Below are 19,103 nucleotides of genomic sequence, written 5' to 3' on the forward strand. Positions count from 1 at the left end.
TACAGTGCATCCGGAAAGTATTCACAGCATTTCACTTTTTTTCCCCACATTTTGTTAGGTTACAGCATCATTCCAAAATCGAATGAATATTTTCCCTCAAAATTCTACACACAATACCCCACAATGACATGATTTTGTTTTTTTATTGGGGGGTGAGGCGATTTTCAAAATTATCACAATTCATTTGTTGATGCAGCCTCCATCCATCCATTTTCTAATCCGCTTATCCTCACAAGGTTGCGGGCGTGCTGGAGCCTATTCCAGCTGTTTTCGGGCAGTAGGCGGGGGACATCCTGAACAGGTTGCCAGCCAATCGCAGGGCACAAATAGACGATCAAATCGCGTTCACAATCACACCTCGGGACAATCTACTATAGTGTTCCATTAACCTGCCAAGCATCTTTTTGAAATGTGGGAGGAAACCGGAGTGCCCGGAGAAAACCCACGCGGGCACAGGGAGAACATGCAAACTCCACACAGGAATCAAACCCTGCACCTCTGCACTGTGAGGCGGATGTGCTAACCAGTAGTCCACCGTGCCGCCTTTGTTGATACACTTTTGTTGTAATTACAGCCTCAAGCCTTTTCGGATATGATTCCACTAGCTTGGCGAATCTATTTTCGGGCAGTTCCCCAATTCCTCTTTGCAGCACCTCTCAAGCTCCATTGGGTTGGATGGAGAACATCGGAGCAACGCCATATTCAGATCTCTCCAGAGATGTTCAAGCCTGGTCTCTGGCTCGGCCACTCAAGGACATTCACAGACTTGTCCTGAAGCCACTCCTTCATTGTCTGGGCTGTGTGCTTAGGTTTGTTCTTGTTGGAAGGTAAACATTAACCCCAAGTGTGAGCTCCTGAGCACTCTAGAGCGGGTTTTCATCCAGCACGTCTCTGTACATTGCTACTTCCATCCTTACTGAGTCTCTTAGTACCTACTGCTGAAAATCATCCCCGCTTCATGATGTTACCGCCACCATGCTTCACTGTAGGGATGGTATTGGTCATGTGATGAGTGATGCCTGGCATTTGTTGGGGGAGAGAGTTGGCCTTACTCTTCCTCCGCGTGTTCGTTGATTTTGGACGATGAGGGTGTTGGTTATTCAAATACAGGCTGGAGCCGATGAACAGTACCCTTTATTTGCAGAATATTCTGGGCACCCGTGGTCTACAGACAATGGCTGCGGATCACGAGTGCGAAGGTGTAAGAGATTCACAACACATTTATATCGTCAGGGGCGGTACCGAAACTTATGACTTGGCATCAGACTCCGTTTCTCCTAAACTAATCAGCTTGTATCAACTGGTGCTTTCCGAATGTCTGTGTGTCTCCACATTGTCTCCACTAAGGAAGTACTGATATCATCAAGTGATTGATGATTCAATCAAGTGATTGATTTTTCAAGGGTGACGGATGATTCAAGGGTGCAAAGGTCTACTTGCAGGCATGAGGACAGGAGGCAGGGTGTGTGTTCTCATGCTGACATGGGATAGTTGTACATTATGTTCAAACATGGGCAGAATACACACTTCATTCATGGCAAAGAGTTCAATCTTTGTCTCATCAGACCAGAGACTTTTCTTCCTTATGGTCTGAGAGTCCTTCAGGCACCCGGGGTTTTGACAGGGTGATCATCGTGTTTTCTTGGTTGCCTCCGTGACTATGCCCCTTCTCCCCCAATTGCTCAGTTTCAAGGTGTCTGTTTCAAGTCCAGAAAGTAAAAACCCTGCCACAGGCCAAACGGCTTGAGCCACGGGTGCTTCTGCTCAATTGGCAGGTTCTACTTTCTGGACTTGGGATTTGACACCTTTGGCTCGAGGAAGAGTCCTGGTGGTTTGGAATTCCTTCCATTTACGGATTATGGAGGCCACTGTGCTGACTGCAACCTTCAATGCACTCGAAATTTTCCCGTACCCTTCCCAAGATTTGTGCCTCGAGACAATCTTCTCTCTGAGGTTTACAAACAATTCCTTTGACTTCCTGCTTGGTTTGTGCACTGACATGCACTGTCCTTATATAGACAGGCCTTTTCAAATCATCTGCAATCAAATGAATTTACTGCTGATGGACTCGTATTAAGATAAAGGAACCTCTCAAGGGTGATCAGTGGGGCATGATGTTCCTGAGCTCAATTTTGAGCCTCGGGACAAAGACTGAATACTTATGAACATGGAAAAATTTCAAATACTTTTTTCACATTGGGATTATGGGGTGTTATGTGTCGAGTTTTGAGGGGAAAAAAGGATTTATTCTATTTTTGAATGAGGCTGTAACATAACAAAATGTGTGAATACTTTCCAGATGCACTGTGTAATACTGTTAGTTTGCTGCCGGCTCTCACAGCAAGAAACAAAGGGACGAACTCCACAGATACCTTGCTCGTTTAGGATGCAGCATCGCCACAACGAGGATGTACTTACATCACAAAAAGGTGCAAAAATTGATCAGGATTCGATATTTGGTCACAATGCGACACATGATTCAAAGTAAGTAAGTCATTTTAAACTAAAAAAAAAAACTTTTCCATTGTTAGAAGTGGAAGTTTTGAATCCAACCGGAACTTGTTCGTTGTCCTCAACATGATTAGGGAACGTGGATGTTGGATGCGAATCCGAGCTCTACTGTTCTTGGGTCTCGGTTTTTGTTCAATAAATTTCCCCTGAAAATGTGAATCATAGTCCAGTGCTCCTTTGTGTATTTTTTTTCTTCTTCGTGACACATGTTTTGACTTCTACTTGTAATAATTATGGTATACTTTTCAGATTTGTCGTCTGAAAAATACGGCAATGTTTTGCAATTTATATTTACTGCTATGAAAAATAGTCACTATAAAAAGAAAGCTTACATATGCCCTTTTACACAGTGATCATTGACGAAAATGTCTGAACACTGTAAAATATTTCCATGATACATTTAGAGCGAATATTTAAGCTTGCATCCACATGGATGATCGCAATTCGTGTGATTTTTTTTTTCAATGATGTCCTCCCCGTGTGAACTGTGACTAAAATGCAATTCCCAATCATCATACATTCTGGTTGATATAGCAAAAGACCAGAAAAAGACAAGACCACAAATGAAGAAAGAGAATGGCAAAGAGTGGGCCAAATGTGTCCTCTAGGTGGCAGTATTGTTCGATGACTTAAGTGGATTTGAGTAACAATCAAACGAACCAAATGAAAACAAGTTCTGCCTTGAGCTTTGAGGCGGTAATCAACTTAGAGATGGGAATAGAACATCCCAGGCGGTGGTAAAAATGGAGAAAGACACAGGGGGTATTTGCAGGTATGTCAAATAATATAATGGATACAATCTGTTAACGATTGTGACCTAGGAGATGATTCATGTCACTGATGGGAGCGTGAAAGGCTGCAAAAGATATGCTCAGTGTTATTTCCTGTTCCCTCTCCTCACACATGAGTTTTGTTGACCGTTTGCTATTTAGATCCATCGCTCACATGGGCCTTCTGGCTTTCATTAACAAAATGGAAAAAATGTTGATCTTCAAAGGCCGCTAGAATTTCCTGTAGTGGGCAGGTATCACATGACGGGCCAGACCTAGGAGTTACCAGAGGGTTTAATTGGTATGCGATTTCAAAACCTGGCTGGGATGTGATGCATTAAGAGTGGCGGTGATCAGGTGATAGTTTAAAGAGGAGAGGCAAGACCCACAATACGAATGAAGAGATTGAAATGTGAAACTATTTTTGTCTGCGGACTGGCATTGATAAAAATGGAAGAACGCACGTTTTTTTCCTATTGCTTTGATAGGGAGGAGTGGGCAACAATATATAACTAGAATGCAATTTACTTTAGTTTCAAAACTTCCTGCAATCATACCATGATACATTTACGATAGATAAAACACACATTTTACATACTGGAAGAAGCTTAGGTGGAGATAGACATACAGTTGATGTCACGAGTAAGTTGTAATAATTAATAACATGCTGCTGACAGTGCCAAATCTATTTGTGCCAGATCCAGCAGATGTTGCTTGATTCTTTCTTCTTTTCCAATATGAATTTTACATTTAATGCAAAGGGGTGACTCGGTCTATCTGGTCTTTCAGCTGCTCATCCCGTTCACGATTGGGGAGCGCCCATCAATAGCAAGGTTAAAGTGACTGTCTCCGAATGCTACACTGTAGTGCTGTTTTGGAGCCGCGGCTTTAATTCTACATCATCCCCGCTGACCGCCAAAGCTGTGCCGAACAGCACAGAATGCTCCTTCGAGCATACGCAGTTCAAGTATGCATATCAACAACATCAGCAGTGACCCCTTGTTGACCCGGATGCGGATATAAGAGCCAGTGTCACCAGAGGGTCAGTACCTCTTTTCTTTTGGTGTGCTGTTCGCATTACCACTGGGTTCTGCTCTACACTATGCATCAAAGCAATTGTCTGTCTACGTCTGGATTCTATCGTGCGAAATCTTGTGATCGTTCGTCCTATTCCTTGCTATCTATCCAGAGACATATTGTATCATCATTGGCCAGAATCAATATTACATTTTCTTGAGGTGATTAATTTTGGGTTCTCCATCCATTTTCAACACTGTTTATCCTGAACAGGGTTGCTGGAGCCTATTCCAGCTGACTTTGGGCGGAAGGTGGGCTACACCCTGAACTGGTCGCCAGTCAGTTGCAGGGCACATATAGAGACAAACAACCCTTCACACCCACATCCACACCGTCACTGAGCGGGAACCTATCCCACGCTGCCGGCACACAATTCAGGCGAGTGTACCACTATACCATCAGCAACATTTTGGGTTCTCGTTAGCCAAAATAAATTATTCATCAAAACAAAAGTAGACTGAAATATTGCCGTAACTCTAGACTTCATTTTTTTTCATATAACTACTGAAACTTTCCATGCTATTGTAATTTACTGAGACGCTACTGCATTAAGTTCTGAACTACGATAGCCGAATCATTTCTTAACAATCCCCGAAAATTCAAGTCAAAATAGAAGCTTTTGAATCTCCTCCCTTCTCCCACTGTGCTCCTCACCTTTCGCTGATGTCTTCAACACGCTGGCCACCAAATGGCCGGTGACTGCTTCCAGGAGCGTGAGCGCCGCATGGCGACGCCGGCGCCGGGCCGTGACCTCTGCTGTTTTGGAGAGAATGCCTGCGGCTGCGTCGTCTCTCCAGGCCGCGCCGCTCGTTGGTGCCACCCATGCTCGCCCGCCGGCGCTCCTTCTTGCCGCTCGGAGGCAACTGTGTTTCATCGTCACCGTCCTCACGGCGGAGACACGTCTGGGGCAAGACAAGGAACACATCAAGTAACACTCACAATAACAAGGTTTCTATCAGATCGGAATAGATAACGTTTGCTGAATGACAAGCTTCCTGACCTCATAGATGTTTAACTGCTCTACAAGGTCAAGGTCAGAGCCCTTCCTGCTCAGGTGCCTCTGTGCCAAGGCCTCAATACCCTGATCCTCCAGGCAGTCCACCATGTCATAGTAAGAGTCTTGATCAGGCAGACTGGCCAGTGTCTGAAACAAACACACACGCACACACACGTAAGAGCCCCATGAGAAATGCAAAACTGAATGAAAGGAGCACATATTGGGATCTATGAAAAAAGAGCGAAAGTTCAGTGAGGAGTAGAAAATGACACATTGGAAATCGTATTGGAAGACCTGACCATTACATCTCTGGTGAGCCAAAGATCGAACAGCATATGGAATACGTCTCCTATTTGAAGATATGCAGTTTTTGCAACATTTCTTTCTCTGCCATTTATTTGGAGGCAGAATATTGTAAAATGAGTTTAAAATGGTAATTGAGTGTTTTGGGATCATGGTGGTACATCTGCAGTGTAAATTATAAATATAGGCAATTGAAAAAAATAGTCCATGATTAAATGTTTCGCTATTCGTCGCAGGGCTCAGTCACTCTGCCTTGCAAACACTCAAGAGATCACTCACGGCTATTTCTAGTATGTCTGTTCTAGTCAAACGCAATCACTTTTGATGGGGTTTAGGACAGGGCTCTTGTGTATGAAAGGCATGCCATGCAGCTCTATCTATATTTATCTTCTATTCACCGAATAGGGATTGAGCCTGACCATTCATAGCAAACATAATGCAAATAGCAGAGGTCCCCCAAAATGTAAAAATAACAGATAAGAATTGGACTTGCAAAACAAAAAAAACCCTCACACACACACAAAAGCTGGAAGCAGCTGTTCATATTCATTTGATGAGAAATCAGATTCATGGGAAAATAATAGGCCTCGTCCGAACCCTGAATGACCATTTATTTATATAGCACATTTCATACACAAGGCAACTCAATGTACTTGACACAACCAAAAGCACAACACCTAAAAGCATTACCAAACAGAAAGTGTCTGGCAATACTACTTTTTTTTTTGTTAATTTGGTGCACATAAACAGTTTGCTAATAATCTACTGACCTTGTTAATGAGTGTCATTGCATACACCAGCAATTCCGTATCCACTCCGTCCTTCTCATTCAGGATCTCCATGATGTTCCCCCATGCTTTTGTGCCTGAAATAGTCAAATAGAGACATCAGATGCTTGTCAAACAAGAATCAGCCATCCCTCCTTTATCTACATCACTTGTCCTCATTTGGGTCGCTGGTGAGCTGCAGCCCCGCCTAGCTGACTTTTGACAAGAGGTGGGGTACACCCTGGACTGGTTGCCAGTCAATCACAGGGCAGGTATGGAAAAACTATTCACACTTCTGGATAATTGCAAAGCATGTCAAGCCTTCAATTAAATGCATGCTTTGAGAATGTAGGAGTATGCAAAGACAACCAAGCATGGGGGGAACATGCGTAAATGTCACATAAAAAGGGAGTGATGAGATTTCAACCCAGAAACTCTTGACTGTGAGGAAAACCCGCTAACCGGTATGTCACCGTGCTGCCCAACATCTTCAATAAGAAACGTCACATAAAAAGGGAGTGATGAGATTTCAACCCGAAACTCTTGACTGTGAGGAAAACCCGCTAACCGATATGTCACCGTGCTGCCCAACATCTTCAATAAGAAAACAAATGTTTTAAGTTGGACGCTACACGCCACAATGCAAATATGACATCACTTCCTGAGTTGGCCGTGTTGTATGCACAACTTGTGGTTTGACTCAACTGTTTGGGATCCTACTGAAAATGGCTTAGTGTTGCTGAATGACAAGAAAACATCTATTTCTTTAAATTACCTGAACCAAGGAGGTTACATTTTCACCTTTTAGTAGCAAGCAGGATTTTGCAAACCAATTTACACAAAACCTTTTAGGAGAGTGTTGCAAAACATTCATTCAGTTCCGGAGCAGATCCACAAAAGGTTGCTTTAAATTATTATTATTATTTTTTTTTGTACAAGACAGGCAATTGAGCAAGATTTCACTTTTACTCAACAGAAGAGTACCTTCATTTTAATTAAAAAAACATCTGGTACAGGCAGGAGAAGGCCCTCTACAGAGATGTATAATTTGATGCTGATCAATTACAAGATTTTTCGGAGATGTGCCATCAGTAAACTCATTTCAAGGTTTATTAATACATTCAACATGTGGATTTGAATGAGATTATGCTTTAACTCTACCAATGCACTGATCTAATTAGGATGCATGCCTCTGCAATTAGTGACTTCACTGTACAAAAACGAGTGAAATAAGACTGTGCTAATTTGTTACTGATCCACTCTGTTTTGAGTCCTCTGGTTGTCCTGAGCGTCGCGTTACCTCTTTTGGCATCCACATCGTTCACGGCATTAATGAACAGGGCAGCATTTGACTCTGTGTATTCCACGAACACCAGCAGGAGCTTCAGCGCAGTCTTCACCACCAGACGGAACTGCACATTAAAAGAGAAGCACAACTGATACTAAATAAAAACAGTGCACAAGTCTTATCAAAATGTCCTGTCTTGGCTGACTTGATAAGAGCCTGTCAGGAAATGGTGTTAGTGTACGATGCTCTAAAGCGGAAATAAAACCTAATGCTATATTTTGTAGGACATGGAAAGGAGATTACTATAAAATAGGAAGCTCTGTAAACATAAATACTCTTTGAAAAAGATACCAAAAACAAGTAATTAGAATATATTCCAAAAGTTAACAAGGCAAGTTCTACTCATAGTTGCACATGCAGCAGCTATCTGGCCACTAGGAGGGCTGAGTTGACTACAACGTGAAGGTTAAGAGACAGGCAGTTTGAAATTGTACAATGTAGTCAGGCAGCGGACACCAAGCACTGGTAGAATGAAGATAGCACTCAGAAACCATACTTCTTCTTTTTTTAAATCATCTTACCTTGGTTCCGGCAAGGGTGTAAAGCCATTGGACTATTTCCTTATGCGCAATGAGGCCATTCATGCCATCCACAAACAACATGATTTGTCCAAGAGCTGAAGAGGAAAAAAAAAATGACATGGAGGATATGGTTTAGATAATCATTCAGCGAGTGATGTTTTATTATTTTCTTCTTGTAAGAACTGAGTGTTCTTCTCAAAATAAGTGGAAGCACTTTGAAATTTCCAATGTTTTTACAATTAATTTCAGCGCCAATGCACAGCAGGCTGTCTTGGCCACTTTGGAAAGATTTTTTTTTTTTTTGGGGTAACACTAAAGCACACAATGTAGCCCAGCGGTAGGAAAAGTACAGTGCAATATGATTGTTCTTTAATCTGGCCTACTAACAGTCACTTCAGGACAATAGCTGTTGAATTCATTGAACTGTTTTGCTCTGATATTGGAAAGCATTTAAAATATATCGTTTTATTTTGCAGTAATTTACCTCATGGAATATTTGGCTAACTTAATTAGATGTGTGGATGACATTTCTTTACAGTTTGTATTAAATAACGGGTTAGTTAATATTTTCAAAGAGCAATTTATATTGGAATAAATTATATACACACGTTGTAACTTTTTTAAATACTCATCCGTGAAATGATCTGTCACTTCAAAATCAAATAATGTAGCCTGTTTATGAATAAAAAGGAGCTTGACCACATGTCACATGGAACACACACACCACAAACAGACGTGTATTGTTGTGAAAGGTGTTAATTATGTTGCTGTGCCCCGCAAAGAAATTTGAGCTACTGTCCGGGAGAAACTTGAAAAAATAACCCCGCACACTCATCCCTCAAGACAGCCGACACGACTGTAAGGAAAATATTTGAGTAGACCGCCTCGATGGACACCGACATGACTTCCATGTGTAAGCGGATACATAAATAAGAGGAAAATAAGAGCCAAGGGATCTCAGTGGGGAAGAGCTCGGGTCAGACAATTGTGGGGCTTCTGTTAAGGAGGGAACTCATGGGGGAAGGGGAAGTACAGCTGAACTGACAAAACATTTTTTTTTCCCCTCAACATTAGGTGCGAAATAGAGCCTCATTGGTCACTGCTGCACACACAACAAGGGGTTAATGCGTTCACACTAACAGGATGAGAGCCCAGCTGGAGCCTACTACCTCCATTAATCAGCTAATGGGAAGGTGGGGGGTCGGGGGGGGGGACTGGACAACAAAGAAAACATAGTAACAGTGAAAAAATGTTGACTCCCAATCAACTATGAGAAATATTAGTTAAAAAGGTAAAATTCAGTTACTCCAGGTCTAATGAGACAGCTTTCCAAATCAAGATATTTGCATTATATATTGGAGCCACATTTTGTTGTAACTGTTAGTGATTGTAACTAGAAAAGGAATTCAATCGGATGCTAGTAATAAAAAATGCAGTAAATCTTAAAGCTTTGTTTTCTTGAGCTTGCAAATCGTCAGATATCTGTTGTCTTGTTCTATTTTCATGCCAGAATCCCGATTGTTCAACTTTTGCTCCATATTTTACAAGAAATTTACGTTCTTCACCTGCAAAAAACATTGCCGTCCCAAGTTTCTACAATTAAGATCATAGACAGGACAAATATGGATTCACGACACTTGCTTCAAATTCACAAGGGATGACAAACAAGAGTTTTGAGTAGATAGAACATTTCAAGTGGACACAATGACCCAATAAAACAGCTTTTATCTGACCAACAGCTCGGTCCAAAACTTACATTGGCTTAACTGAGAGCTCCTCAGTAGTTACACACTAAACTTCACTTGGTCATGTTAAACTGCTTCTCATGTCATCAGATGACAGGCTGCACCTTCAGTCATATGCTTCTCATCTTTCAAGGTGCGGGGGAATCATCAGTGTGCCACAGATAAGCCGTAATTCCCAGGTGCAGCCGTTGTATGCTCCTGACCGCGCGCGCGCGCGCGCGTGTGTGTGTGTGTGTGTGTGTGTGTGTGTGTGAACGCTACACAGTTCATCTTTTATCAATCAGAGTTAATTACTCACAACATGTCAAGTCCGAGCATTCCTGACAGTCCTCTCGTGCGGTCAGCCCTGAGCGGCGCCGTAGACAATGTGGAGAGTCAGGGTAGACCACATCAGAGTATGTTTATAAAAAAAACGTGATTAACATCCTCAGTCAGCGTGACTTCAAGTGTCACCCTCTCTTCTAATGCCCCCCCGCCCCCCGCCGTTATGCTTGGGAGCACTGCTGATGGATGGGTGACAGCGGGAATGACATGATGAACAGTTGCTCTACCGACTCCAAAATACAGCATTCAAGCAGATCAGAACTCAAACCAACACCCTTTCCAGACTTCCATGATGAACCACATTCTTCTTCTCTCACCGATCTACGATATGACCACATGAGCCAATGTTTGTGTCTCGACTGCGCCCGAGTACTGGATTGGATATACCCTGTGTGGCCCGCAAAGATTTTGAGCAAATAATAGGTCAACTAGAAGATTCGTGGCCTTGATGAGGCTTTTCAATGTGTCATGACACAACATGATTGCTCAGTTGCTGACAGATAACGCATTAACGCTCCCAAACTTGACCACTAAATGAGCCAATGCTTCGATTATCATAACACACGTGACGATTTTGTGTAGCCAGATACAGAAATTAAACGCGTAAACGTTTATACACGTTATTAAAAACCCCGCAACGGCGAGCTTTCTCTCAGAGTCGTTAAAAATGCTTCGTCATGGAATTAGTTCATGCCAGCGGTGGTTTGAAGAACATTTCAACGTAAATACACAAAACCACATGGAGTGCAGTTATCCTGTTAAGGCAAAAACGATACTGTAACTTGTTTTAAAAAAAAACAACCTAAAACTAAAATTACTGTTCCTTATGGAAAATGCAACCCTGGAAAACAGCTAATTATTCACATAGCAGCCACCTTTGTGAGAGGCAAACTTACTTCCCTCTACTTGTGATTAAGGCATGCCAACAACGATTGTGAAAGATGGGTTCCTGTTTTTAACATGTCAGCATGTGGCATGTAGGAAACACATTTTATTTAGTTATTTTTATTTTTCATTAAACCTGTATTCATCCAGGCAAGGCATTTAGAGCAGATTTTTATTTGCAATGCTGACCTGGCATTAGACAGAGAGTAAAAGTAAATGAAAACACAATTACCTACACACACACACACACACACACACACACACACACATATACGGTGTACACAAACCCCACAGTGTGATATAGAGTAGTTATATCATAACATTACATTCCACATAGCATATGGTGAAGAAAAGGTTCTAAACAGGCTTGAAAACAAGTGTAGTGATCATGTACAGTATCCTTCATTAACCTTTTCAAGAAAGATATTGGGATGAATGAGGTGAGTTTTATTACATTTTGCAGCCGTGGTTCCACTCACTTGGAGCAGGCAGTTGAAAAGAAACCCCACTAAAAGCAGTGCTGACTTTGGAATTGAAGAGGTTAATAATCCTGCTGAAAAGGGTAGTGCATTTGGTGTTATGCCTGTTGAGCAGAGAGTGAAGATAGGGGGGAAGTCTTGCCAATGAGTAATAAGTGATTTTAAGGAGGTTGAGGTTGGCAGAGAACCCCGCCCCCCCCCAAAAAAAAAACAAAACAAAACAAAACAGCGCAACAGCAAATTGGAGACTGCGGTGTATAATGCCGCAGTGTCCAGAGTAATCTTAAATTAGCAACTAAAACTAATTATGAAAGAATTATAAAAGAGCCACATTTGTAGGGCAAAATAGTGGACAAGTGGTTCGCATCCTTTCCTCATAACGCTTTGGGCTCAATTTTCTGCTTTGGTATTCTGGTGAGAAATTTGCATGTTCCTCATGCGCTTGCACAGCTTTTCTACGGGTGTTACGGCTTGTGTGACAGTCAATCATTTATCTTGCTTGAATGGTCCCTAGATAAGAAAAAGAATGAACTAGCAGGAACATGTCAGACTCATGAAATCCTGGAGCATTTGTCAATTTGGGCGCATCAGCCTCGGTTTCAGGCGACCACCCCATATGCTTTCATGGCATGGTATTGTGGCACCACATGCGCAACAAATGGATTGGTCAATGGTACACTGCACTGTTCTAAGTGCAGCGTAAAAAGGCATTTGCGTTTCACCTAAAATAGCACTACAATGAGAGATGGAGGGAAAAATTTGCTTTTTCTTTCACAAATGAATCACTACTTTCTATTTGGATTTGGATATATTTCCGGCAAAAATAATGCAAAGGAAAAAAAATAGATCTATTGGATTTTCTTATAATAACATGGATGATAGCAAATAGCCTGAGACCCACTCCCCACCCCCTCAAAAAAATCTACTGTAACAGACAACATCAATACATTGTTGGGAGAATTAATAAGAAGAGCATGTGAGTGCTGAGGCTGTGCAGGACAGCGTCCACTTTAGGCACTGATCTGGGGCCAAAAATGTGGGCCTCCATTTGGGTTAATCATGAGCAGCTCTAAAATACCTCACACAAAGTACAACAATAACATCGCTCTGCCCCCTTTTGCATGGATGTCACGTAATGAGATGCTGGCAGACGGTGAGCTGCCTTCAAAGCTCAACGATTGGAATTTAAATGTATCCACGATGGGAAAGGCCAGCCTGGGAAGAAAACACATGGCCGTAAGGACAACAAGCAAAGACCTTCTGTACGAAAGACCCGAAGCCAGCGTCTGAGCGCCAGCGGTGGTTCTCAAAGTGTTTCTTAAAGAGCTCTCTCCCGTAAACCACAGCAATTATGCTGCAAATCCGCAGGAATGTGCAGGAAGGGCTGCTCCTTGACCGCTGCCAAGGTGAGAAAATCTCTGAGGTTTGGGTGGCAGCGCCAACATGAGTCAGCTGGCTCCAACGGAGCGACCTTATCTGGTAAGACGCGCAAAGTCAACACAAGAGTCTCCTTTCCCAAACTCATTCATCACTTTGCCCCTTTGCTTTTTAATTTTGAAATGTATACAAAACTGGGTCAGTTGGACCGTCCGTCATCGAGGAGAATTTATTTTATCAGCGCTTTGGGAAAGGAGCCAAATCTCCATCGCGTTCAGGCTGTTATCTTGCTATTCTGTGCATTAGCAAGCAGCTGCACTCACGGGTCGGACGTGCGTGCACGTGAACTGGACATGCTTCACTCGAAGCTCTTTGCAGGGTAGAAACTGTTTCATGTCGATCCTTTGTCTACAAAATGGCTGCCAACATCAACATTTCAACATCCCATGCAATAACATTAACATCCATTTAAAGACATAACAAAAAAAAAAAGGGGGAAGTTCACTGGAAACAACAGATGAGAGCCACAAATTGAAGAAATCGAAGTCCTCAACCCAAATCAACAAGCTCGAGCACCCTAAAAGCCTCTGTAACATGTTAGTGGATTCATCAGATATTGTGAAAACCTCCAATTTCAAAACAAACAACAAAATCACTTGTGAAGTCGTACGGGGACCCGCGAGCCAAATCAAGCATCCGCATGCAAATCGTCAGTTCAGTGACCTTTTGAAGGATGAACTCTACAAGCCTTGGTTATTTTTCCTTGGCTTTTTTTTTTGTCATACTTCGCTTTCGCCTCTTCTGCTCCATTACTTCAAACCCAAGTCTGATTAAAAGTCTGTTTTGGCATGAAAATACAACTTTATTGCTCATTCCTTCAGATCTAGATATTGGATAAGACATGTTCATGGAGAGCATACTCTTGTGTTCAGACATTAGAGCAAAGCAACTTGCCCCTGCCAAAACATCTCCAGTCAACAACCCGACTGCCAGACGTACACTGAGGCCACAAAAGCGGCAGTACTATATAAGGAAGATGCTTCCATTTTGAAATGAAGCACACATCTGCAGGCATTTGACAACTCACTGTGGGCAGGAGCCCAAAATAAATTCCCTAATGACATACAAACAAATCAGACAGCACGGAATGTGTCAGCTCTGGAGGCCTTGTGAAGAATTTTCATGTCCTGAGTTGTGCGTCGGCATTAAGTATGTTATACTCTATAAATGAAAAACTCGCTCTATAGTCAGACATTACGAGTGAAAAGCTGTTGAGTGCTTGACTGAGGAGTTTTTCTCCATCATCTCTTACAGGGAGAGACTTTGGAGGAAAGCCACCAAATGACATCGTCCCAATTGAACTGAACTGTTAATAGAGCACAGTATAGCAGCATGATTCTCACTGGTTTTGGTTAGCCGTGTGCTTTTTTAATGACAAAAAAAAAACATAATACAGTAATTGTGGGGGAACCAATGACATAGGTAATCTATATACCAGTGGTGGGCAAATTTTGTAATGTACTCTCCTAATTAGAGCCATGTGCCTGCCATCATTTCAGATGACATGCCACCAATCCAACCACCTGAACAAAAGATTGAAGCAAGGCTCCCGACATGGAGAACAGATGCCAAGATAGTAAAATGGCCAATAGCAGCAGCAGACCCTGAGTCCACTGGCCTTTCACACACGCTTCAGAAGAACACGCCAGTGCTTCTGATGTACATCTAGCACTTAATGAAAGCAGTATAGGAAAAAAAGAATAATATCAACGGGATGGTGACAAGCACGAGGGATCCTCAATCCCCAAAGAGAAGAATTCCTCAGACATCAATCCGTTAAGACAGATCAGTCTTCTGAATGCTGAGGGAAAATGTTTCTTCAGTGTTGTTGCCCAGAGACTCTTGAGTATTCCTGAAAAAAATTGACTTTGCTCACAACTTAGTAGAGAAGCCTAGATGAAGTGCCTTTGGTGTGTATGAAGTACACAAGTCTCATCTGGCACCAGGACAAATGGGCAAGAAATTAAATAAAAATTTCTGTAAAGTTTTCTTAGATCTTGACAATGTCTTCGGGTCAGTGCCTTACACGATTCTGGGGACTGTTTCAACGTTGTCAAGAGTCCCAGACGACTTCACAAGGCTGGTCAAAGCCTAATTTCAGGACCCCTAACCACACAGGCCAGTGCCACAGCCGGGTAGCATGAAGTGGCATAATGGCGCCACCGTTCCACCACTAGCTTTTGCCATCACAATGGAGCTCAACAGGCAAGCATCTTGATGGGTGGTTGGAGGCTTCATCTTCCTCCAAACAGGATGACATGACGAAACTCACAACTACAAACGCAAGCACCAAACGCGTGCTGGACGAACATCGTGGAGACTGAAAACTCCAATGGGCTCAAATGGAGATTGAACACAGCAAATCTTTCAAGTATCTCCATTCTCAAAAAAACACCCCAAGATCCTGGAGAAGACCATCAAAAGCCATCGTCGATGGTGCCGCACAGATTGCTTACCCATGTGAGGAGGACATGAGAGGGTTCTGCTTGGTTTCACCTGAGGTACGGTGGGCCTAACAGTGATGATCTAACCAAAAACCGTGTCACCGGGTCAGGGTTTCCTTTCATGTAAAGGTCGCTGAGTCAAAAGCTTTTGAGACTTGGAACAAGTTAATGGAGTTGCCAGAGCATGGCACATGGAGTCATTTGGAGAGAAACCATACAAGAGGCTAAATGTCACCAGCGGAATTGTGGATGTACACGTGTAGTGCTCATTTGAGAAAATATGCAGTGGTTTCTGAAGTAGCAGGTTATACATGTTATAAATGAGTAGAAGAGGAATAGAAATGGAAATTAACCAACCCCTGAGGAAAAGAAAACATCTGTAAAGAAATATGTATCGCAAAGCAGGGACATTCCTGCAAGCTGCACCTCTTATAGGAAGCTCGTTCATTGTACATGTGTCAGTCATCAAGTTTTTTTCTCCCACACATTTCCTTGATCGGACCCTTAAGATTGCATCTCTGTCCACTTTCATCTACTTCCGTTTATCATTGTAGCATGCTGAGAAAGGGAAATCACTGCTCCCACTATAAGCCGCATGCACGTGTGTTAATGCAGACGGGCAATAGTAAAGGTCCGGCACCTCTGGAGGAGCCAAGACGTAACAAGGCCAGACGACACAATACAGTTTCCAATGACAGCTTCCAGCAGCACGTTATGACACTTGATGCCTGGGCTTTCAATTCATTCGCACCAAATGGTCATAGCGGCAAAAAGAGGATTCTGTTGCACTCCGTCAAAAGTTCGGGGCTGAGCACCTTGCCTGACAACAATGTTCTTTTGTCAAATGGATGAGAAAGTGCTTTATGTGGAAGAATCCTGTAAATCAGGTATCGTAATCAAAACAAAAGTGGTTTCCCAGCCTTCTTTGCCATGCCTTCATGCTCTTCGAGGATTCATCCGGGATCCTTTGTCATTGCTAACTAGACAGAGTGCGTCCCCTTGATGGCCTCCTTGAGCTCGGATCTCTTTGTAGTCATTCTAGTTTGTTTTCTGGGCCACACGCAAGTGGAAAAGTTTGGCTTGACGCCAGTCCTGTAATGTTTCTGACAATAACATGTATTTCTAAATTTTGTATTATTTTATTTATGAAAACAACAGGAACAGTAAAAAAAAAACAAATCAAAAAAAAAAAACGGTTAAACCGTTTTTTTATTGGATAGTGACAAAATGATCCACAGTCGGTCATTTGCGACATGAATCTCTAGCCTGGATGTAAAGTACAATCAAAAAGTGAAAAGTATGATGATGACCCTACAACTGGAAATGGAATTTAATGCACTTAAGGAAAGTGTTGCAAATGTCCATGATGCTAACATGGTACTAGTAGAGATGTCTCAAGCGTTTTATGATGGTGACGGTTTGACTCTTGAACATCCATCCATTTTCCAATCCGCTTATCCTCACAAGGCTCACATACATGCTGGAGCCTCTCCCAGCTGTCTTAGGGCAGTAGGCGGGGTACACCCTGAACTGGTTGCCAGCCAATTGCAGGGCACACGTAGACTTCCGTGTTCACACTCACACTGAGGGAAAATTTAGACAGTGTTCCATTAACCTGCCATGCGTGTTTTTAGAATGTGGGAGGAAACCGAAGTACCCAGAGAAAACCCACGCAGACACGGGGAGAACAAACTGCACACAGGAAGGCCAGAGCCGTCATCGAACCCTGCACTTCTGCACTGTGAAGCCGACGTGACAACTAGTCACCCACCGTGCCACCCGACTCTTGAACAGCTTCTTAAAATTTCTTTTGTTATGAGAAAAATATTTTCAAATACAAACAAAGCGGAAGTTGCCCAGTGTCCCAGTAGGGTATAGTTTTACAGGCCATGGATTCACTCCTCCCTTTACAAGGAGCTTCGACTTATAGCCTTGCAACCACCATGTCATTTAAGACAGCGGACCTTCTAACTGTAGTGCCAAAGAAACGAAAGCAAGAGTAAAAAAGATGTGATAAAAGCACAAAATGAAATATGAGCGTAACTTATCTGCTATGATTGGACTGCCAACTCTGGAAGTTATAGCATGTAATCCACTGTACGACATAATACAGCATGTAATGACTTATGTTCCTTGGAGTCTGTTATACAAGCGTTACATGCAGTGTTCTCTCTGATGCTTTCTGACTTTCAAAGGAATTAAAGAAAGGTTCTCCACATTCCTGTACATTAAAAATGTCATGTTCAGTTCCTAAGTGTGTTTCATCATTAAAAAAAAACAAAAAAAACATTGCAGAAGCAGAAATAACAGAGTTGGTGTCAGGAAAAACAAGAGTTCATTCTTAAGTGTCCCGAGAGACCATTTCAGAGAAAAGAGATAATTGCTTCAAGTTGGCTGTAATTGTTTTGTCTGGCTGATGTTGCTCCCATGTCTTTTTTTTAATTTTTTTTTTTACTATGACCAAATTAAAGGAGCTATGGACATACAGCAAATGCTAAAAATGGAATTAATACTTATGTTTGTTGTAGCTCTTTCACGTTTATGCATGTTTGATGCATTTCAAAACTTTTGGAAAGAATTTCATGAAAGAAAATGTATGAATTGGGTTTCCAACTGACTGAATATGACACAAAAGGATATGACAACAATAATGACAAAACATAAAAGGATATAACAACAACAATGACAAAACTACCGCCTACAGATGTATGTAAGGTGAAGAGAAAAATAACAAGCAATAACAAGCCAACTGCTACAGATGATGAACGCCCCTGACATTAAACAATACAGAAGAAGTTCAGGACCAACATGCCTGTATAAGTCAAGTCAAGTACAACTTCATTGTCAAATGTGATGACATTTTCTCCCTCTTAAACAGACAACAGACAACAAGAGGAGCTGCTGTGTGTGCCCGCGCCACCATCAAAAGAACACTTAACATAAAATGACAAAATACAACACAACACATAAAACAGACAGTCGTGCCATCTTAACCACTTTTCCTCCATTCACTTGTTGTTTGAAGCAGTAATAGATGAAAGAGGAGCGAATCAAAGTGTCCTTTTCACCAGTGGATCAAAGACGTCATGCTGCAATGTGCACACGTCTGCTACAAGCTAAGCTTGAAAGCAACAAGAAGCTGTAGCATCCATTAACGAAAAAGAGATTGGCTCTCTCCTCCTGTCCCATGTAAATCCGCTTCAATTCCAAGCTGCGACTCCCAGTTCCACATACGCATCGGCGCTCTGCGCTGACGCTCCTTTCTTCTCATTGTCGTCTCCTCAAGCCATGCATCCATATAATATAATAATAATAATCCTATTTTATATATATATATATATATATATAAGTCCCATGTAAATCCGCTTCAATTCCAAGCTGCGACTCCCAGTTCCACATACGCATCGGCGCTCTGCGCTGACGCTCCTTTCTTCTCATTGTCGTCTCCTCAAGCCATGCATCCATATAATATAATAATAATAATCCTATTTTATA

The 19,103-nt window shown here is 42.2% G+C and overlaps 1 protein-coding gene across 6 annotated transcripts in view; it reads right to left on the reverse strand.

Moving 5' to 3' along the window:
- fhod3b (formin homology 2 domain containing 3b) overlaps positions 1-19,103 on the reverse strand; it is a 100,233-nt gene that overhangs the window by 18,585 nt on the left and 62,545 nt on the right. For all 6 annotated transcript variants that reach the window (XM_019872865.1, XM_019872868.1, XM_019872867.1 and 3 more), the window contains 5 exons: positions 8,295-8,389; positions 7,726-7,837; positions 6,429-6,523; positions 5,359-5,502; positions 5,013-5,260 (listed from right to left, as the gene is read on the reverse strand). In XM_019872865.1, the coding sequence (XP_019728424.1) occupies positions 5,013-5,260; positions 5,359-5,502; positions 6,429-6,523; positions 7,726-7,837; positions 8,295-8,389 (694 nt within the window). The remainder of the gene's footprint in view (positions 1-5,012; positions 5,261-5,358; positions 5,503-6,428; positions 6,524-7,725; positions 7,838-8,294; positions 8,390-19,103) is intronic.

The sequence above is a fragment of the Hippocampus comes genome, unplaced genomic scaffold, assembly GCF_001891065.2.
Source record: "Hippocampus comes isolate QL1 unplaced genomic scaffold, H_comes_QL1_v1.1 scaffold242, whole genome shotgun sequence".
NCBI classification, from domain to species: Eukaryota; Metazoa; Chordata; class Actinopteri; order Syngnathiformes; family Syngnathidae; genus Hippocampus; species Hippocampus comes.